The sequence below is a fragment of the Protopterus annectens genome, chromosome 11.part0, assembly GCF_019279795.1.
Source record: "Protopterus annectens isolate FY-2018-M chromosome 11.part0, PAN1.0, whole genome shotgun sequence".
In the NCBI taxonomy this organism is placed as follows: domain Eukaryota; kingdom Metazoa; phylum Chordata; order Ceratodontiformes; family Protopteridae; genus Protopterus; species Protopterus annectens.
Window position 1 is genome coordinate 1,184,231,587 of NC_056745.1, and position 22,998 is coordinate 1,184,254,584.

The following is a 22,998-nucleotide window of genomic DNA, read 5'->3' on the forward strand; positions in this document are numbered from 1 at the left end:
CAATACAGACCATCCAGAGGCTCCTTTATCTACTTATGAAGATTCCGATGCTGAAGAATCGATTCCTTCTGCCTCTCCACCAGAGGAATTTTCCTTTGGGGAAACCTTACATGCCATGAGGGAGCATTTCCAATGGCAGGGACAAGATTTCTCAGATTCAAGAAAAAGGCTTAGGACCTTTTTACACTTACCGCAACATAGGCCTTTAGCTATACCTCCAGTTCTTCCTGTTGTGGATGATGCATTTAATGATGCTTGCACTGCTCCTGATACTTTACCCCCAGCCCCTGCTAAGCCCGATAGGTTCTACAGGGTCCCGGACACTCATCACCATTTATACAAGGCTCCTTTTGCAGATCCTGAGACTATCTCCCAGGGGCCTAAGGCAGTAGCTTCGACCTCAGTGAAAAACCCTCTCCCTTCTGAAAGGGAATCCAGGTCCTTAGAGAGATGGGGTAAAAAAGTATACACCTCTGCTACTCTCTCAGCTAGAGCATTGAACTGTCAGTTTCATATGATCCAATACCAAGAGTTTATGCTTGATCAGTTAACTAAGAAACTGTCCTCTGATGATTCCTTAGATAAGAAATATGTTCTAGAAATGGTGAATAACATTCAGCAGGTTAGTAACCATTCCTTAAAATGTGGCTATGATGCACTGGAGGCTTCATTTAGATCAGCCATGACTGGCACAGTTATAAGAAGGCATGCATGGTTGAAAGAACAGGTCTTGCCAGATCATGTTAAAGCAAAGCTATTAGATGCTCCTATGGATAAGGTCAGTTTATTTGGTGCTCCTGCCCAACAGGTACTGAAGAAAATGGAGGAGAAGGCAAAATCTGTACAAACAGTGAAAGATTTCTTACAGGTTCAGCCCCCAAGGTTTAGCAGGAACTGGCCTTCCAAAAATTGGTCCTTTCCAGACTCCTCTAAAACTCAGAGAGGCAGGAATAGGCGTTCAAGAGGCAGACATCAATCCAGAGGAGGTGCCTACAGGGGACGCCAGTGGCAAGGCAACAACCAACGAGGCACAGACACAACCACTACCACTGCAACAGGACAATCACAGTGACTTGGCTCTGACACCGCCTACCAGGGAACAAATAGCAGCACCCTTAGGCGGGAAGCTAGCCTTATTTTCAAAAAACTGGCACTATATCACAAGAGACAAGTGGATTTTGCAAACCATAGACCAAGGCTACAGGTTTCATTTCCACACCTTACCAGTAAAGAGAGGAATGCCAAACCTACCACCAAATCAAAAGACAGAAGCTCTAAAACAAATAGCTCAATTAGCAAAGATGAGAGCTGTGGAAAGGGTACCACCTACAGAACAAGGCAAGGGATTTTACTCCAGACTCTTCCTAGTACCAAGAAAAGAGAAAAATTGGAGGCCTATTCTAGACCTGTCCGCTTTAAACACATTCATCGTTGTTCCAAAATTCAAAATGCTGACCCTACAGCAACTTCTTCCCATGCTGGGCAAGGAGTTTTGGCTGGTAACTCTAGATCTCAAGGAGGCATACCTGCACGTCCCCATACGACCAAATTGCAGAAGATACCTCAGATTTCTTGCAGGATCAGAGCATTATCAATTCTCAGCATTGCCCTTTGGCTTATCTACTGCGCCCAGAGTGTTCACGAAATGCCTGGCATCAGTAATCGCTCACTGCAGGCTTCAGGGAATCCAAATTTATCCATACCTGGACGACTGCCTGATACAAGCGGACAACAAAAACAAACTGACACAAGACTTACAAAGAGTCATTTGCTTACTACAAGCCCTGGGATACACAGTCAATTTAAAAAAGTCAAGACTGATACCATCCCAAACAATAACCTTCTTGGGTGCAGAATTGGACACAGTAAAACAGATGGCATTCCTAACTGCAGAAAAACAAGAACAACTTCCTCTCTACTTCTTGGCATTAACAAAGCAGAACAAACTAACAGCAAGGAAAGTACTGCAGGCCTTGGGCTTCATGGCATCCTGCATAATCCTGGTCCCCCAAGCCAGACTGCATATGAGAAAGCTACAGTGGTACCTAAAGAGTTTATGGTCTCAACACAGGCACAGCTTAGAAACCGAAATACCACTAATGAACAAGAGTTCCTATGGTGGGCTCAGGCATGCCAGTCAAACCCAGGTTTGCCTTTCCACAGCATTCAACCAAGCCAAACCATCACAGCGGACGCCTCAGACCTCGGTTGGGGGGCCCACATGCTGGACAAGTGCATACAAGGCTTATGGAATCCAGATCAGCTGCACCTGCACATAAATCAAAAAGAAATGCTGGCAGTAAAACTAGCAATCCAGAATTTCAGACCATTCCTCCAAGAAGGCCAATTGATAAGAACAGACAACACCACAGTCATGTGGTACATCAACAAACAGGGAGGCACTCATTCATACCCACTATGCCGAATGGCTCTGGACCTATGGAATATGGCTCTGACTCACAACATTCAGTTACAGGCAATATTTGTACCGGGAAAAGAAAACATCCTAGCAGACATGTTAAGCAGAACTACCTCGGATGCTCACGAATGGATGCTACACCCGGACATCTTCAAGGCCATCACAGAGAAATGGGGACTGCCACAGATAGACCTATTCGCCTCCCCACTCAATCACCAGCTCAACAAATTCTGCACAAGGACATACCACCCACTTGCTTGGAAGGTGGACTCTCTATCCTTCAGTTGGAAAGGCCTGACAGCATATGCATTCCACCTCTTCCTTTGATGCACAAGGTGCTACTGAAAATCAAAGAGGAACGTCCAAGGATAATTCTGATAGCTCCAGATTGGCCAAGACAACATTGGTATCCATTACTGAGGAGCATGTCTCTGGGGAAAGCGTGGACACTACCCCTGATTCCTTTGATGTTAACTCAGAGCGACTACAACATCCTGCATCCAAACCTGAAAACTCTCCAACTGACTGCCTGGAACATTACATAAGAGCAACTAACCCAGATTTATCCCAAAGGGTTAAAGACATTATCCTTGAGGCCCGCAGACCTTCAACAAGAAGGAACTATGCAGGAAAATGGAAAAGATTTCTTATTTGGAGTACTGAAAGGGGGAAAGATGCGTCAAAGGTAGACATAGCCAACATCCTGGAGTATTTGGCAGAGCTTCTCCATACAGGCCTGTCCTATTCCTCCATCAAGATACATGCATCAGCTATTTCTGCAGAATACAGCTTCGATCCCCCTGTCTTTTCACATCCTCTACTCAGTTTCTGAGAGGAATTAAAAATGTAAAACCTCCTAGGAAACCACCATTACCAGCATGGGACTTGAACTTCGTGCTAGAAAAATTGACACTCCCCCCTTTCGAACCAGCAGCAACAGCAGATCTTCAACACCTATCCTGGAAAACTGCTTTCCTGCTGGCAATTACTTCAGCAAGAAGGGTTTCGGAACTACAGGCTTTAATGGCAGTACAACCCTTCCTAATCTTCCATCAAGATAGTGTCCATGAGAACTAATCCTACATTTATGCCTAAGGTGGTATCCAGAGTGTCTCTAAACCAGGCAATCCACCTACCTACCTTCTTTCCCAGTCCACAGAACAGGGGGGAAAGACTGCTGCATACCTTGGATGTACATAGACAGTTGCGCTACTACCTGGACAGAACCAAGGGCAATAGAAAAACTGACCAGCTTCTGGTAGCATATGCAACAGGAAGGGAAGGAAAAGCAATTTCAAAACAGACAATCTCCAAGTGGATAGGAAATTGCATTAGATTCTGTTACTCCTACCATGGAAAACAAATTCCACAGAACATAAGGCCTCACTCTACAAGGGCTACAGCCACTACCACAGCTTTCTTACGAGGAGTGGCTACCAAGAACATTATAGAGGCTGCTACTTGGACCTCCGTGCATACATTTGCCAAGCATTATAACTTACCACTATACTCTAGATCCCGAGCAGGGTTTGCCACTGCTGTTTTGCAAGGGATCCTAACTACACCATAATTTCTTCTTCCTCCTCCCCTAGTTTGGCTATGGTATTCTACCCATTTGTAAGGACTGCAGATGCATCCTTGAAGGACATAGTACAGTTTTGTAGCTACCATAAATGTAGATGTCTGAACAGGATAGCATCTGCAGTCAGGATTACCCACCCTCCTTCCCCTCTGTGGTATTCCTAGGGTATTTACCCCCTAATAGCTAGCTGGGGGGGATCCCTTATGGTGTATTTGTTTGTATATATGTACATACATGCTTATTTTTTTGTGTGTTTGCCTTCTATTTTTTGGAAACATTGGCATTTATCCAAAAATTTAGCTATCCAAGAGGGCAACTGGCATCTGGGGCAAGAAACACTGAGGAAAATGGCGTCGGCTGATGCCTTTATACCAGAAGAACTGCAGCTATGACGTCGGGTGAAGTGCGACACCAACCGAAGCCAGACCCAGACTTTGGAATCCGGCCGACCGAAGGGCTGCCTGACGACAGGACAACCCATTTGTAAGGACTGCAGATGCTATCCTGTTCGGACATCTACATTTATGGTAGGTACAAAACTGTACTTTCTGACAGCTTTCAGACCCCTACACTCTCACAGGCCTCTCCTAATCAAAACAAACAACACCATAGTGATGTGGTACATCAACAAGCAGGGAGGAACTCACTCTTATCCACTCTGCAGGCTAGCCGTGACCCTTTGGCACACTGCTTCAGCCATGCAAATTCACCTGCTAGCACACTTCCTGCCAGGCTACCAAAACTCTCTGGCAGACAACTTGAGCAGAAATCTCCTGGACCCACACAAGTGGCACTTAAACTGCAACACCTTCAGCCTTTTTTCCCAGAAATGGGCTACCCCGAAGGTGGACCTATTTGCCTCCCACAACAACCACCAGCTCAGCAAATTCTGCACCAGGCCCTTCACAGCAAGGCCTGGAAAGTGGATGCCCTATCCTTCCAATGGGTAAACCTCTTGATCTATGCATTTCCACCCCTACCTCTTCTTTCAAGGGTACTACTCAAAATAAGGGAGGAAAAACCAAGAGCAGTCCTGGTTGCCCCAGACTGGCCACGCTAACACTTGATACCCACTACTGGGCAGTCTGTCACCGTTGCCTCCATGGCACGTCCCTCAGATCCCTACTGTCCTGACCCAGCAGAAGGGAGAATTCTTGCATCCACAATATCAGACCCTGAACCTGGCAGCCTGGCTTATTACTTGACCTCTCCTCCAGTGGCCAGCCTAAGCAAACAAGTCCTGGACGTTATATGTGAAGCCAGACATCCCAACAGTAGAAAATCCTATGCTGACAAGTGGAAAAGGTATTGCTCCTGGATCCAGGCTAAAGCAGCTGAACCAGCACAGCCCTCCTTACCTCTTACCTAGCAGATCTACTTCACAGGGGCCTGTCCTTCTCTTCTATTAAAATTCATGCCTCTGCTATCTCTGCTCATTACAGCACAGAGCCACCTCTCTTTTCTCACCCTTTCATCAAGTAGTTTCTTAGAGGGGCTAACAACTTAAGGCCACCCAGAAGAGCCCCCAACCCTGCTTGGAACCTTAACTTTGTGTTAGAAAAGCTCAAGCTACCACCCTTTGAGCCTGCAGCTTCAGTAGAGTTGAAATTTCTCTCTTGGAAAACAGCCTTGCTTCTGGCCATCACTTCAGCTAGAAGAGTGTCTGAGCTACAAGCATTCATGGCTGTGGAACCTTTCATCATTTTTCATACTGACAGGGTCTCTCTCAGACTAACCCAACTTTCATGCCTAAGGTAGTGTCCAGTGTAGCTCTCAATCAATATATTAATTTGCCCACCTTTCCCTAAGCCTCAAAATAAGGGGGAAAAGGATCCTGCACTGTTTAGATGTACACAGACAGCTCAGATTCTACCTGGATAGGACTAAGTCTTTTTAGGAAAACCTGACCAGTTACTAGTCAGCTTTGCAGCAGGGGCGGAGGGCAAGGCCATATTCAAACAAACCATTTCCAGATGGGTTGCACACCGTATCCGTTTCTGTTACAAACACCACGGGATACCACCCCCACAGGGGGGTCAGGACACACTCCATTAGGGCTACCTCCACCTCTGCAGCTTTTCTCAGAGGGGTCCCTACCAGGGGCATCCTGGAGGCTGCAACATGGAGTTCTGTTCTTACCGTCACCAAACATTACCACCTTGCCTATCTCTTTCAAATCCAGGGCAGGCTTTGCAACCGCAGTCCTGCAGGGCATACTAGCCAGCCCAAAGAATTCTTGACTGCCACCACCCTTTACTTCAGCTTTGGGAATCAACCCAAATGTGATGACTGCGTCAGTGAAACACAAAGAACATAATACAGTTGTGTACACTTACCATAAATGTAGATGTTCGAGTGTATTCACTGTTGCAGTCCTGGTTTCCCACCCTCCATCTCCCTTGTCTCCCTCTCTCTTACTCACTCATTACAGTGCTATTTGGTATTTACTTTCTGCTGGTGGTGTTCTTCCACCATAACCTAGTTCCCTATTTGGAGGCTCCTGACATTTGGGGCAAGAAAAAACAATGTAATGGCGTCGGCTGCCTGATTTTATGCCACCGACAACCTGATGTCAGTCCAGGTGCGACAGCAACCGATGCAGAAATACTAAGCCTCTGGTATTCATGCCAACTGAGGGCTACCCCTGGCAGGATAACTCAAGTGTGATGACTGCAACAGTGAATACACTCGAACATCTACATTTATGGTAAGTGTACACAACTGTACTTTCTGAAGTCTGTGCGTTGCAGATGTCACATTTAAGGTCCCTGGTTTATGGCCCTGTGTGTGACGTCCCACACACCTACAGCAGCCAGGCTTAAGCTTTTGTATAGGAGCCAATGTTCGGGTAAGCTTTTGTATAGGAGCCGACGTTCGGTTCGCCTGAGGTGGGGATCTCACACTAAGAATACTGCAAAGTTGTAGAGAAGGACATCTATTGTTATGGTAAAATTTTACACAAGTATTCTTTACTGTTTCTCATTGGATGTCAAAGTGTATTTCTTTTGCCCTTTCATCTAAAGGTTTATCTGTATCTGGTCCAGTCAGAGCTTATTCCACTAGATCAATGGCTATATCAGCTGCCTGTCTGGACAAAATCTGTGAGGCAGCCACGTGGTCTACTCCTCACTGTTCTGTTGATTATAAGCTTGACATTGTTTCCAGGAACAGGACTTCCTTTGGCTCCACAGTTCTTTGGCATGCCCTTTTGTGAGGCTGCCCAGGATTTAGGGTAGCTGGGGACTCAGACCCAAGAGTGAGGAATAGTGACATGGATAACATCAGATAAAGTGTTGTGTACTTACCGTAACTTTGCATCTGTGTTATCCTATGTCATTATTGATCACTATCCCTCTCTCCATCCCCCGTCCTGCGGGACCTAGAGGAAGTTGAGATTTCCTGCCTGGTGGTCAAGGTCTACCTTATCTGCTTTCTGGCTTTAGGGCAAACTCAATTTGAGAGGTTAGAGGGCAGCAAGGGGTCATAGGAGTGGGAGGAGCTCGAGCCTACAAGCTGTCTGCAAAGTTGCTGACTTGGATCTGATATCGGATCCTACGACTCAAGAGTGATGAAATAGTGACGTAGGATAACACAGATGCCAAATTATGGTAAGTACCCAACTCTCTCTTTTTTTTTTTTTTTTTTTTTTTTTATTTACAATGCATTTTCTTTCTTGTCAGACCTCATTAATTGTTGTTTTGAAAGGAAGTTAGTGTACTACTTGGTGACATTAATAGAATAAACTACTAGGCTGACTGTTCCTTACCAGAGCAGTTTTTGATTTTTATTTGTATCTGTGATTTTGCTTTTGAATAATGACAAATCATTTCATTTTTATGATTTAGGATTTTGGTTTTACTGTTCTCTTCACATTTATGTGGCTTGTCAGTTCTTCAGCATGGGCCAAAGGTCTTGCCGATATTAAGATAGCTGCAGCAGGGAAAACCATCATGACCCAAGTGGAAGGCTGTAAAATTCTGATTTGTACAGAAAAATCTGCAACCAGCTTTGCAAAACTAAATGTTTCTGCGGTATGTATAATTTTAAGCTTGGATGGCTTAAGTTAACTGCCTTAAATATGATTTAGCTGGTTTTCATATATAATCATTTTATACATGCATTCTTATGTGGCTACTCTGCATTGTGCCTAGTTTGCTTCTGCTGTTTTGATCTGCTGTGGACGTCATTTTGAACAGTAGCACAGTATTATTTATGATGTGCTTATACGTAGGTGCGTGGCATCACTATATCCTATCACTACATTTGCAATATAAGCAGTGGTGTCGCACATATAAACCAGTTACAGTCCTTTAATAATAGTTTACTGTGGCAATTTAACTCTTGTTACATGCATACAGATATTTCAGGCATGGGCAGTAGTGTCCTCCTAGCCAGTCATTCCCATAATAAGTATCCCAAGTTCTTCAGAATGTCAAATAGTTTGGTAGTCTATTCCATGCATCATATGCTGTCTCAGTGAAATGATTTAGTATAGTTCTCATTTTTGTAAACTTTCTCCGTTTCAATTTCTGCATTCCATTCCTAAGTCAGAGTATGATTAGAGTTCAAATTTAGTATTGTTTCAGTTTTTGGTGCTAGCCCAAGAGTGAGCTTTTCAGCGCCCACAATGTGCTCAGAATTGCCTCCTCCTATAATTCATATTGGATGTGTGTTAGTATATTGAAGTACAATACTAAATTCTTCTTTTTATTGGACCTGTTGGTCCTACTATATTTGTCTGGGTATCTGTCTTCAATATTACTTTTATTTCTGCTTGCAAATCCAATGTTGACGGTCTCTCTGTCTCATACATAACACTTTGTAAATACTGGGTGTAGCAATTTCAGTAAGGAATACAGCTTGTCTTTTTTTTTTTTTTTTTTTTTTTTTGTGCACTACTATATCTGATGTTCTTCGTGTTTCACTGTTGCAGTCATTACACTCGGGGTTATCCTGCTGGCAGACTGCCCTCAGTCGGCCTGAATTTCAAAGTCTAGGTCCGGCGTCGGTTGCTGTAGCCTCTTCCCTGACGTCAGTGCGCCAGGGGTATAAAAGATGCAGCTGACGCCATTTTCTTCAGTCTTTCTTGCCGCGCGGTGCCCGAAGCAGAAGCAGTTCGCAAGTGCCGGTCGGCCGACTCCTGAGATTTTAGTGTTCGAATTTCAGATCCGAAGTCTTCATTTAAAGCTAAGTACCCCATTGAGGAAAACTTTTTTTCTTGCTCCAGACCGATGTCAGAAAAAGTTAATAATTGTATTTCTTGTGGGAAGCAAATACCTCATAAGGACTTTCACTCTTACTGTATTCTTTGCCTAGGCCCTGACCACAATGTTGCTAGCTGTCGGTTTTGTGCTAGATTTAACCAACGCACTATTAAGCATTGGTACGATTTTGCTTTTCACTATTTTGGCAGAAGATTTAATTGCAATATGCCGTCTGATAGCCATCCGACTACCGGAATTCACAAGAAACGCAAAGAAAAAGAAAAGGACAGGCATCCAAGGTCCAAAACTGACGAGGCTTCCTCTAAGCCAGTTGCCAGTTCTCAGTGAGGTGCTTTCGCAGCCCCTGACACCCACTACTTTGGACTTGCAGGCCGCTACAGACTCCCACGTGGAGTCGACTAGGCCACTGGAAGCTCAGGTTATTGGACCTTCGGAAACAATTCTCTCAGATGGGTCCGGAGCCGCTGAGCAGGCATCTGCTTCTGAGGGTGTTTTCAGACCTCAATTATTCATTAAAGCGACTCCAGCTACAAAGGCGAAGACAAAAGCACCTTTAAAGACGAAGAAACAAGTGCAACAGCCTCATGGTCAGGCCTCCATGCCTAAAAAACAGATGCTCAAAATGGCCAAAGACTTAATTACCTTGATCAGGGGTTCCCATCCCCCTCCTAATAAAAGGCTTAGGCAAGAGACAGAATATGAATCTTCAGATCAGGTTTCCATTTCTTCTGATTCCTCTTCTGATCAGGAATACTCTCTTCCTCCCTATGAGGATTCTGATGCTGAAGAATCTATACCTTCAGCCTCTCCTCCTGAGGATTACTATTTTGGGGAAACCTTACATACCATGAGGGAACATTTCCACTGGGAGAGCCAAGATTATTCAGAATCTAAGAAAAGGCTCCGATACTTCCTTTTACTCCCACAACACAGGCTCCTGGCTTTTCCACCTGTTAGATATTGTAGATTATGTATTTTCAGAGTCCCCTCTGACCCCTGACTCCTTACCTCCACCTCCTGCCAAGCCGGACAGGTATTACAAGGGTCCTTGACTCTCATAAATTCCTTTTCAAAAACCCTGCTGCTGACCCTGAAACTATCTCTCAGGGCCCCAAAGGGGTCAAGGCTTTCACTGCAAAAAACTCTACCCCCTCTGACAGGGATTCTAGGGCTCTGGACAGATGGAGAAAAAGATTTACACTTCTGCTACCTTGGCTATAAGGGCTTTAAATTGCCAGTTTCATATGCTCCAATATCAGCGGTATGTTATGTCACTGCTTAAACAGAAAATGTTGATAAATTCTGAATGTGCAGAAAACAAAGACATGCAGGATTTATTGCATGCAGCTGAGCAAGTTGGAAAGCATACTTTGCAATGCGGTTTTGTTTCTTTGGAGGCCTCCTGCAGGGCCGCTGTCATGGGTTCTGTCATTAGGAGACATGCTTGGTTAAAGGAACAAACTCTGCCAGATCATGTTAACGCAAAATTATTAGATACTTCATTACAGCATGATACTTTGTTTGGTGTTAAAGCAGAAGAGGTGTTAAAGAAAATGGAGGACAAAGCTAAATCTATGCAAACAGTCAAGGATTTCTTACAGGTACAGCCTCCAAGATTTAGCAGACACTGACCTACAAAGAATTGGTAATTGGTCCTTTCCAGTGTCAGACAGACCACAAAGGGGCCGATACAGATGCCCAAGAGGCAGATCCCAGCCCCAAGGTTCATGCAGGTCTAAACAATGGGGTACTTCTACCTCCAAAAGTGGAGAAGACAAATCACAGCCTTACAGGAAACGGTCCCAATGACTTCCCCCTGCCTGCGCCAACCACTTATTTTCTGGCAGCACCTTTAGGGGGAAAACTAGCACTTTTTTCTCAAAATTGGCACATAATAACCCAGGACAAATGGGTCTTCGACAAAGTGTCACAGGGCTACAAGTTTCACTTTCATACCCTGCCAAGGACAAACGGTTGGCCAGACCTACCAAAAAAACAATGGGCAGAGACACAAAAACAAGTCTCATCCCTCATGGACATGAGGGCCATTCAACAAGTACCAGAGCAAGAGCAGGGACAAGGATTTTATTCAAGACTGTTCTTGGTACCCAGAAAGGACAAAGCCTGGAGACCAATACTGGACCTGTCTATTCTAAACACATTTCTGCATATACCAAAATTCAAAATGTTGACTTTACAGCAGCTTCTGCCTATGCGGGGCAAGAAGGCTTGGCTAGTGACTTTAGACTTGAGGCATACCTGCATGTCCCAGTCAGACAAACATGCAGAAGATACCTCTGATTCAAAGCTGGCTCAATGCACTACCAATTCTCTGCACTGCCCTTTGGCTTATCTACTGCACACAGGGTCTTCACAAAGTGCCTGGCACCAGTAATTGCATTATGCAGACAGAGAAATACAAATATATCCTTACTTGGATGACTGCCTCATACAAGCAGAGAACAAGGATATTCTACTACAGCATGTGGCGTTTGTAAAGAGATTACTATCATGCCTAGGGTACACAGTCAACGAACAGAAATCAAAACTAGTACCCTCTCAAGAGATAATATTCCTGGGTGCAAGCTTAAGTACAACTGCCCAGATGGCTTATCTCATGCCAGACAAAGGCAACTGACTACCTATTTCAAACTGTTGGCAACAAAGGCCCATTTATCTGCAAGAAAAATACTGCAGGCTTTGGGCTTCATGGCATCCTGCATCTACTAATTCCATATGCAAGACTGCATATGAGGAAACTTCAATGGTACCTGAAAAGTGTTTGGACTCAGCATTGCCACAGCCTGGAAACAATAAATACTCTCATTCCCTGTGTGCAACAGGAGTTTCGATGGTGGGCGAAGGCCTGTCACCAGAACAAGGACAGCCATTCACCTTACCCCCAGCCAGGCAGACATTGACAACGGATGCATTGGATTATGCCTGGGGGGCCCAAATGGCAGGAAGATGTATTCAAGGCACATGGTCCGCCAACCAAATGCATCTACATATCAATCAGAGATGCTAGCTGTTCAGAATGGCCTGACAGCCTTCAAAGACCTACTTCATCCTGGGCAACTACTGATGAAGACCGACAATACCACAGTCATGTGGTATGCAAACAAGCAGGGAGGCACTCATTCTAACCCCCTCTGCAGACTAGCCATGACTTTGTGGGACACAGCTTTGACTTACCAAGTACATCTGCAGGCACAATTCCTGCCAGGAAAGATAAATACTCTGGCAGACGAACTAAGCAGAAACCTCATGAATCCCCATGAGTGGAAATTGGATCCACAAGTCTTTAACATAACGAGGAAATGGGGATGCCCGGACATAGACCTATTTGCCTCTCCTCACAACTGCCTCTCCTCACAACTGCCAACTAAAGAGATTCTGCACAAGGACTTATCATAGACAAGCATGGAAAGTGGATGTCCTGTCCTTCAGCTGGAAAAACTTAACCGTATATGCCTTTCCTCCCCTGCCTCTCCTCCCAAAGATACTCCTAAAGGTCAGACAAGAGAAGCCAAAAATGATACTGATTGCCCCAGACTGGCCCCGCCAGTACTGGTATCCAGTCCTAAGGAACTTGTCTCAATGCCCAGCCTGGACCTTACCTCAAATACCTCATCTACTGTCCCAACAAAACAGTCAGATCCTGCACAGCCAACTCAAGACCTTAAATCTGGCAGCATGGCGGATAATGTAGTCATACAAATCACACCTCTCACTAAAGTGGTGATGGATGTCATTTTGTAGGCCAGGAGGCCTAGTACTAGAAAATCTTATGCTGGAAAATGGAAGAGATTCTGTGCCTGGAACCAGGCACAAGGAATTGACACAGTAGTACCAAATATTCCTCAGATTTTGCAATACTTAACTGAGATGTTAGACAAAGGCCTATCCCTTTCATCAATTAAAATTCATGCCTCTGCCATTTCGGATCATTACAGTACAGAGCCTCCGATTTTCTCATCCTTTGTTAAGGCAATACCTCAGAGGATAAAGGTAAAAAACAAGCGGTACACCAACAGCAGAAGAAGATAAATGTAAACCTCAGTATTCACTTCACGGTTTATTCACAATACAGGATCCAAAAGTAAGCGCTTTCACGTTGGTCTACAACGCTTTCTCAGACTTCAATGTTTAGTTGAATATCCATACTGAGGTTTATGTTTATCTTCTGTTGTTGGTGTATCACTTGTTTTTTACCTTTATCCGCATCACTTAGTAAGTGGATACTTTGCTTAGTGGCTGGTTTATTTTATGTTTAATACCTCAGAGGAGCCAAAAACTTAAGGCCTCCAAGGAGAACACAAATACCTGCATGGGACCTCAATTGTGTTTTGGAAAAACTCACTCTGCCCCCTTTTGAGCCAGCTGCTACAGCTGATATAAAGTTTTTATCTTGGAAAACCACTCTGCTCCTAGCAATAACCTCTGTAAGACGAGTCTCAGAGTTACAGGCGCTCATGGCTGTGGAACCTTTTATTATTTTTTATCCGGACAGGGTTTCTCTGAGGACAAACCCGACATTTATGCCTAAGGTAGTGTCCAGTGTGGCCCTTAACCAAACTATTCATCTGCCTACCTTTTATCCAAACCCACAGAATAAGGGGGAGAGAATTCTGCATTCTTTGGGCATACACAGACCGCTATGCTTCTACTTGAACAGAACCAAAGCTTTCAGAAAGACTGAGCAGCAACTAGTGACATATGCTGCAGGATCACAAGGAAAGGCTATCTCAAAGCAGACTATTTCAAAGTGGATAGGCCACTGCATTCGTTTCTGCTACTCACAACATGGCAAGCCAGTGCCTAAGGGCATTAGGCCACATTCAACCAGAGCAGCAGCCACTTTAGCAGCCTTCCTCAGGGGAGTACCAACCAAAGACATTTTAGAGGCTGCTACCTGGAGTTCAGTGCACACCTTTACAAAGCACTATCATTTACCACTCTACCAGGGCAGGCTTTGCCACTGCAATTCTGCAGGGCCTCATAGCCGCTCCTAATGTTATTTAGCTCCAGCCTCCCAACCATAGTTGTTGTGTACACTTATCATAAATGTAGATGTTCCAGTTACAGTTGTGTACACTTATCATAAATGTAGATGTTAGAGTGTATTCACTGTTGCAGTCCGGGTTACTCACCCACCATCCCCCATCTCTTTGCTGGAACTTATCTACACTTCTCTAATCTATACAACCTATGTGGTGTATTTGCTTGTAGACGAGGGTATTATATATTTTGGTACATGCATATTTTTAGCCTACCCTTTTGGGGGCACCTGACATCTGGGGCAAGAAAAACTGAAGAAAATGGCGGCTGCATCTTTTATACCCCTGGCGCACTGACGTCAGGGAAGAGATGACAGCAACCGACGCTGGACCTAGACTTTGGAATTCAGGCCGACTGAGGGTAGCCTGCCAGCAGGATAACCCCAAGTGTAATGATTGCAATAGTCAATACACTTGAACATCTACATTTATTGTAAGTGTACACAACTGTACTTTTTTCTCACATCTATTTTTTGTACTGTTGTTGAAGGGTGGTCCTATGTAATGTAAACCTCATTTGTGGTTCTTATTTCCAGTGCTTCTTGGCTACTTGGTTATCTGATGGTTTCATACCATTATACGATAACCTCAAACATTTCCAGAGGTGTTTTTCTCTAAATGCCCTGTATACCTGGATAAAGTCTCCTCTTAAATATCTATATGAAGTACTGTGCACGTTCAGATATTTTAATATTTCAAAACTTAAATTTTCACATCCATGAATGCCCTTGGCACATTTCCATTCTAGTCTTTCCAATTTATTTATGCTAGTTTTCTTGTAAAGTTTCCATATTATTTCGTACTGTTTGGGTCTAATGCAACTTTTAATGATTTAAACATTTCTGATTTTTTGGACTGTATAAATCTTTTTATACAGCCTTTAGTTTTATAACTAACATTAACCAATTGATTGACCTAATGAAAAAAACTCAAAGCTGGATCTGCCCATATATTCAGGCTGTTTAAGTTAATGCACAGATCTCGTGTTGTCAGTGATGTTCATCGTGCATACAGCTGCAGTCATAACAGATGGGTTATCCTGCCGTCAGGCGGGTCCTCGGACGGCCGAATTCCATAGTCTAGGTCCGGCGTCGGTTGTCGTCGCTTTTTCCCTGACGTCAGTGCGGCAGAGGTATAAAGGAACCAGTCGACGCCATTTTCCCCAGTCTTTCTTGCCGCGCGGTGCCCGAAGCAGAAGCAGTTAGCAAGTGCCGGTCGGCCAGCTCCTGAGTTTTACGAAAATTTTTCAGCCGAAGTCTTCTTGAAAGCTAAGTACCCCGTTGGGGAAACTTTTCTTGCCTCAGACCGATGTCAGACAAAGTTAATAATTGCATTTCGTGTGGGAAGCAAATACCGCATAAGAATTTCCATTCCTTCTGCATTCCTTGCTTAGGCCCAGACCACGACGGCTCTGCCTTTCGTTTTTGTGCTAGATTCAACAAACGCACTATTAAGCATTGGGCGGAGTTCGCCCAACACTATTTTGGTAAAATATTTAATTACTATGTCGTCTGATATTCCGACTCCAGTTTTGAGTAAAAGACGCAAAGATAAGGACCGACATACGAGGTTCGCAACTTCTACCGACACCACGCTAAAGCCGGCTACAGGTGCTCCGGTTCTCAGCGAGGCGCCTACGCAGCCCCTGAGTACCGATGACGCTTCTTTAGTGGTGTCTTCTGTGCCCGAGGGCGCAGGCTCCTCAGCCCCCACTCCGACTACAGATACCGACGCCACTCTTGGCGGGGAAACTCAGACTTTACACAGGCCTGCCACCTCTCAAGGTGTCTTCAGGCCTTCCTCTTTTTCCATTAAGACTTTCACAAAATCTAAAGCAGCCATGAAAACTAAAAGACAAGCTCCACAGAGCCCCTCTCAAGGCCCCATGCCTAAAAAACAGATGCTCAAAATGGCTGAGGATTTGATTGCTCTTATCAGGGGATGTCCTTCAAGGATGCATCTGCAGTCATAACAAATGGGTTGTCCTGTCGTCAGGCAGCCCTTCGGTCGGCCGGATACCAAAGTCTGGGTCCGGCTTCGGCTGATGTCGCACTTCACCCGACGTCATCTCTGCTGGTCTTCGGGTATAAAGGCATCAGCCGACGCCATTTTCCCCAGTCTTTCTTGCCGCGTGGCGCCCGAAGCAGAAGCTGTTCGCAAGTGCCGGTCGGTCAGATCCAGAGATTACTACTACCGAATACTACTTCGAAGACTTCTAAAAAGTTAAGTACCCCGTTGGGGACTCTTTCTTGCCTCAGCCGATGTCAGAAAAAGTAAATAACTGTTTAACTTGTGGGAAACAAATACCTCATAAAGATTTCCACTCTTACTGCCTACCTTGTTTAGGCCCAGACCACGATGTAGCAGCCTGTTTAGCCTGTGCTTCCTTCAACCGACGAACGCTTAGGCGTCGGTCGGAGTTTGCTGAACAGTTTTTCGGCTCAGATTTTGCGTACATTATGCCGTCGGATCCTCCGACTACCCAACTTGTTAAAACGCAAAGAAAAGACCGACACTCGCGGTCCGCGGTTTCGGCCGAAACCACGGTTAAGCAAGCCGCGAGTGTCTCTGTTTCGCCTGGAACCGAGAAAACGGGTCAATCTTCAGCCGAATCCATGACTACTACTGAGGCTCCTGCTACCTTAGTTGAATCGGCCTCTGAAGTTTTGCCTACTACTGTGGTTCCTAGTGAATTATCAGACACCATCCCTTTGGATGTCTCTACCCCAGCACGTGGTGCTGCTAGGCCTCCTGCAGCCATGTCTATAAAGGCCTTTGCCAGGGCTAAAGCAGCCAAAACTGTTAAATCAGTGCCTGTTAAGACCCCTCACATAGGCCCACTTCTAGTTCACAAATGCTTACTCTGGCAGAGGATTTAATCTCCTTAATTAGGGGATCCCAACCTCACCCAGACAGGGCCTCTCAGCCTCCAGAAAAGAGACCTAGAGCAGAGCCCCCCGAGCCAGTGTCCTCTGATGATTCTTCGGATGACACAGACATTACAGATCAGCCAGAGGCTCCTTTTTCTACTTATGAAGATTCCGATGCTGAAGAATCCATCCCATCTGCCTCTCCACCAGAGGAATTTTCCTTTGGGGAAACCTTACATGCCATGAGAGAACAATTCCAATGGCAGGGACAAGATTTCTCAGATTCAAGAAAAAGGCTTAGGACCTTTCTGCACTTACCACAACATAGGCCCTTAGCTATACCTCCAGTTCTGCCTGTTGTGGATGATGCATTTAATGATGTTTTGACTGCACCTGATACTTTACCTCCAGCCCCTGCCAAACCAGATAGATTTTACAGGGTGCCAGACACTCATCACCACCTATACAAGGCCCCACTTGCAGATCCTGAGACTATATCCCAGGGGCCTAAGGCAGTAGCTTCGACCTCCGCAAAAAACCCTCTCCCTTCTGAAAGGGAATCCAGGTCCTTAGAGAGATGGGGGAAAAAGTTTACACCTCTGCTACTCTCTCAGCTAGAGCTTTAAACTGTCAGTTTCACATGATCCAATACCAAGAGTTTATGCTTGACCAGTTAACTAAGAAGCTGTCCTCTGATGACTCCTTAGATAAGAAATATGTTTTAGAAATGGTGAATAACATCCAGCAGGTTAGTAACCATTCTTTAAAATATGGCTATGATGCACTGGAGGCTTCATTTAGATCAGCCATGACTGGCACAGTGATAAGAAGACATGCATGGTTGAAGGAACAGGTTTTGCCGGATCATGTTAAAGCAAAGCTGTTAGATGCTCCTATGGATAAGGCCAGTCTATTTACACCTGCTCAGCAAGTAATGAAGAAAATGGAAGAGAAGGCAAAATCTGTACAAACAGTTAAGGATTTCTTACAGGTTCAGCCCCCAAGGTTTAGCAGGAACTGGCCTGCCAAAAATTGGTCCTTTCCAGACTTCTCAAAGAGGCAGGAATAGACGCTCTAGAGGCAGAAATCAATCCAGAGGAGGTGCCTATAGAGGACGCCAGTGGCAAGGCAATAACCAGAGAGGCACAGACACAACCACTGCCACTGCAACAGGACAATCACAGTGACTTGACCCTGACACCGCCTACCAGGGAGCAAATAGCAGCACCTTTAGGCGGAAAGTTAGCCTTATTTTCGAAAAATTGGCACTATATCACAAAAGACAAGTGGATTTTGCAAACCATAGACCAAGGCTACAGGTTCCACTTTCACACCTTACCAGTAAAAAGAGGAATGCCAAACCTACCTCCAAATCAAAAAACAGAAGCTCTAAAGCAGATAGCTCAATTAACAAAGATCAGAGCTGTGGAAAGAGTACCAATAACACAACAGGGCAAAGGATTCTACTCCAGACTCTTCCTAGTACCAAGAAAAGAGAAAAGTTGGAGACCTATTCTCGACCTGTCCGCCTTAAACACATACATCATTGTACCAAAATTCAAAATGCTGACCCTACAGCAACTTCTTCCCATGCTGGGCAAGGAGTGTTGGCTGGTAACTCTAGATCTCAAGGAGGCATACCTGCACGTCCCCATACGACCAAATTGCAGAAGATACCTCAGATTTCTTGCAGGATCAGAGCATTATCAATTCTCAGCATTGCCCTTTGGCTTATCTACTGCGCCCAGAGTATTCACAAAATGCCTGGCATCAGTAATCGCTCATTGCAGGCTACAGGGAATCCAAATTTATCCATACCTGGACGACTGCCTGTTACAAGCGGACAACAAAAGCAAGCTGACAACAGATTTACAAAGAGTCATTTGCTTACTACAAGCCCTGGGATACACAGTCATTTTAAAAAAGTCAAGACTGATACCATCCCAGACAAGAACATTCTTGGGTGCAGAATTGTACACAGTAAAACAAATGGCATTCCTAACTGCAGAAAAACAAGCACAACTCCCTCTTTACTTCTTGGCATTAACAAAGCAGCACAAACTAACAGCAAGAAAAGTACTGCAGGCCTTGGGCTCCATGGCATCATGCATAATCCTGGTCCCCCATGCCAGACTGCATATGAGAAAACTACAGTGGTACCTAAAGAATTTATGGTCTCAACACAGGCACAGCTTAGAAACCGAAATCCCACTAATCCCATGCCTGAAACAAGAGCTCCTATGGTGGGCTCAAGCATGCCAGTCAAACCCAGGCTTGCCTTTCCACAACTTTCAAGCAAACCAAACCATCACAACGGACGCCTCAGACCTAGGCTGGGGGGCGCACATGTTGGACAAGTGCATACAAGGATTGTGGACTCCAGACCAGCTGCACCTGCACATAAACCAAAAAGAAATGCTGGCAGTAAAACTAGCAATCCAGAAATTCAAACCATTCCTCAAAGAAGGCCATTTAATGATAAGGACAGACAACACCACAGTCATGTGGTACATCAACAAACAGGGAGGCACTCATTCATACCCCTATGCAGAATGACTCTGGACCTTTGGAATATGGCTCTGAGCTACAACATCCAGTTACAGGCAATATTTGTGCCGGAAAAGAAAACACCCTAGCAGACATGTTAAGCAGAACCACCTCGGATGCTCACGAATGGATGCTACACCGGACATCTTCAAAGCCATCACAAAGAAATGGGGAATGCCACAAATAGACCTATTCGCATCCCCACTCAATCACCAGCTCAAAAAATTCTGCACAAGGACATGCCACCCACTAGCATGGAAGGTGGACTCTCTATCCTTCAGTTGGAAAGGCCTGACAGCATATGCATTTCCACCTCTTCCTTTGATGCACAAGGTACTACTGAAAATCAAAGAGGAACGCCCAAGGATAATCCTGATAGCTCCGAATTGGCCAAGACAACACTGGTATCCATTGCTGAGGAGCATGTCTCAGGGGAGAATGTGGTCAATACCCCTGATGCCTTTGATGTTAACTCAGAACAATTACAACATCATGCACCCAAACCTAAAAACCTTGCAACTGACTGCCTGGAACATCACATAACAGCAACTAACCCAGACTTATCCCAAAGGGTTAAAGACATTATCCTTGAAGCCCGCAGACCTTCAACAAGAAGGAACTATGCAGGAAAATGGAAAAGGTTTGTCATTTGGAGTACTGAAAGAGGAAAAGATGTCTCGAACATAGATATTGCTAACATCCTGGAGTACTTGGCAGAGCTTCTGCATACGGGCCTGTCCTATTCCTCCATCAAGATACATGCATCAGCCATTTCCGCAGAATACAGCTTCGATCCACCTGTCTTTTCGCATCCTCTACTCAGGCAATTCCTCAGAGGGATCAAGAATGTAAAACCTCCAAGGAAACCACCATTACCAGCATGGGACTTGAACTTTGTGCTAGAAAAATTGACACTCCCTCCATTTGAACCAGCAGCAACAGCAGATCTTCAACACCTATCATGGAAAACTGCTTTCCTACTGGCAATTACTTCAGCAAGGAGGGTTTCGGAACTACAGGCCTTAATGGCAGTACAACCCTTCCTAATCTTCCATCAAGATAGAGTGTCCATGAGAACTAATCCTACATTTATGCCTAAGGTGGTATCCAGAGTGTCTTTAAACCAGGCAATCCACCTACCTACCTTCTTTCCCAATCCACAGAACAGGGGAAAGGCTGCTGCATACCTTGGATGTACATAGACAGTTACGCTACTACCTGGACAGAACCAAAAGTAACAGAAAAACTGACCAGCTTTTAGTAGCCTATGCAACAGGAGGGGAGGAAAAGCAATTTCCAAACAGACAATCTCCAAATGGATAGGAAATTGCATAAGATTCTGTTACTCCTACCATGGAAAACCAGTTCCACAGAACATAAGACCTCATTCTACAAGGGCTACAGCCACTACCACAGCTTTCTTACGAGGAGTGGCAACCAAGGACATTATTGAGGCGGCTACTTGGACCTCCGTGCATACATTTGCCAAGCATTATAATTTACCTCTATACTCTAGATCCCGAGCAGGGTTTGCCACTGCTGTATTGCAAGGGATCCTAACAACACCATAATTCTTCTTCCTCCTCCCCTAGTTTGGCTATGGTATTCTACCCATTTGTTATGACTGCAGATGCATCCTTGAAGGACATAGTACAGTTTTGTACCTACCATAAATGTAGATGTACAGTTTTGTACCTACCATAAATGTAGATGTCCGAACAGGATAGCATCTGCAGTCAGGATTACCCACCCTCCTTCCCCTCTGTGGTACTCCTAGCGTATTTACCCTCCTAATAGCTAGCTGGGGGGGAGTCTCTTATGGTGTATTTGTTTGTATATATGTACATACATGCTTATTTTTTGTGTGTGCCTTCTACTATTTTGGAAACATTGGCATTTATCCAAAATTTAGCTTTCCTAGAGGGCAACTGGCATCTGGGGCAAGAAACACTGAGGAAAATGGCGTCGGCTGATGCCTTTATACCCGAAGACCAGCAGAGATGACGTCGGGTGAAGTGCGACATCAGCCGAAGCCGGACCCAGACTTTGGAATCCGGCCGACCGAAGGGCTACCTGACGACAGGACAACCCATTTGTTATGGCTGCAGATGCTATCCTGTTCGGACATCTACATTTATGGTAGGTACAAAACTGTACTTTCTCAACCCCCCCTCGGACAAAAGGCCCAGATTGGAGGAAGACTACCCTTCCTCAGACCAAGCCTCTATTACCTCAGAACATTCTGAGGACCAGGAATATTCATATTCCCCTTTTGAAGATTCTGATGCTGAGGAGTCCATTCCCTCGGTCCCCCCCCCCCCCCCCCGAGGACTATTCTTTTGGGGAAACCTTGCATACCTTGAGTGAACACTTTCACTGGGAAGGCCAAGATTACTCAGATTCCAAGAAAAGGCTCAGGGATTTTCTCTTGCTTCCTCAGCACAGGCCTCTGGATATCCCTCCTGTCTTGGATATTTTAGATGATGTGTACACAGAAGCCAGCCTCAACCCAGATTCTTTACTTCCAGCTCCTGTTAAACCTGACCGGTATTACCGGGTTCCTGATTCACACCAATTCCTGTACAAAAGCCATGCTGCTGACACAGAAACTATTTCACAGGGTCCCAAGGGAATTAAGGCCTCTACTGCCAAAAACCCATTACCTTCAGAGAGAGATTCCAGAGCTTTAGAAAGGTGGGGGAAAAAGGTATACACCTCGGCCACTTTAACCATGAGGGCATTAAACTGTCAGTTCAGTATGTTAAAGTATCAACAGTTTTTGTTATCTCAGTTGAAAAGCAAAATGGCACAACCTGAACAACCAGACTTAAAGGAGTTGCAGGATTTGTTGCATAGTGCAGAGCAAGTGGGTAAACATACCTTGCAATGTGGTTTTGATGCTTTAGAGGCCTCATGTAGAGCTGCTGTTACAGGATCTGTCATACGTAGACATGCTTGGCTCAAAGAGCAAACCTTACCAGATCATGTCAAAGCTAAATTACTAGATGCACCTCTTCAAAAAGATGTATTGTTTGGTGTTAAAGCTGAGGAGGTACTAAAGAAAATGGAGGAAAAGGCAAGATCAATGCAAACAGTGAAAGATTTCCTACAGGTATAACCTCCACGTTTCAGCAGAAACTGGCCTTCAAAAAATTGGTCCTTTCCAGCCACGGACAGACCTCAAAGAGGTAGATACAGGCGCCCGAGGGGTAGAGGGCAATCTCAAGGATCATTTAGAGCTAGACAATGGCAAGCACCTACACCAAGAGGTGGAGAGGATAGATCACAGTCATTC

At 44.9% G+C, this 22,998-nt stretch overlaps 1 protein-coding gene across 1 annotated transcript in view; it reads left to right on the forward strand.

The window, feature by feature from the left end:
• Positions 1–8,068, forward strand: part of SYPL1 (synaptophysin like 1) — a 363,534-nt gene extending 355,466 nt beyond the window's left edge. Inside the window, exon 4 of the mRNA XM_044087289.1 lies at positions 7,847–8,068. Within this exon, the coding sequence (XP_043943224.1) occupies positions 7,847–8,068 (222 nt within the window). The remainder of the gene's footprint in view (positions 1–7,846) is intronic.
• Positions 8,069–22,998: the final 14,930 nt, after the last annotated feature.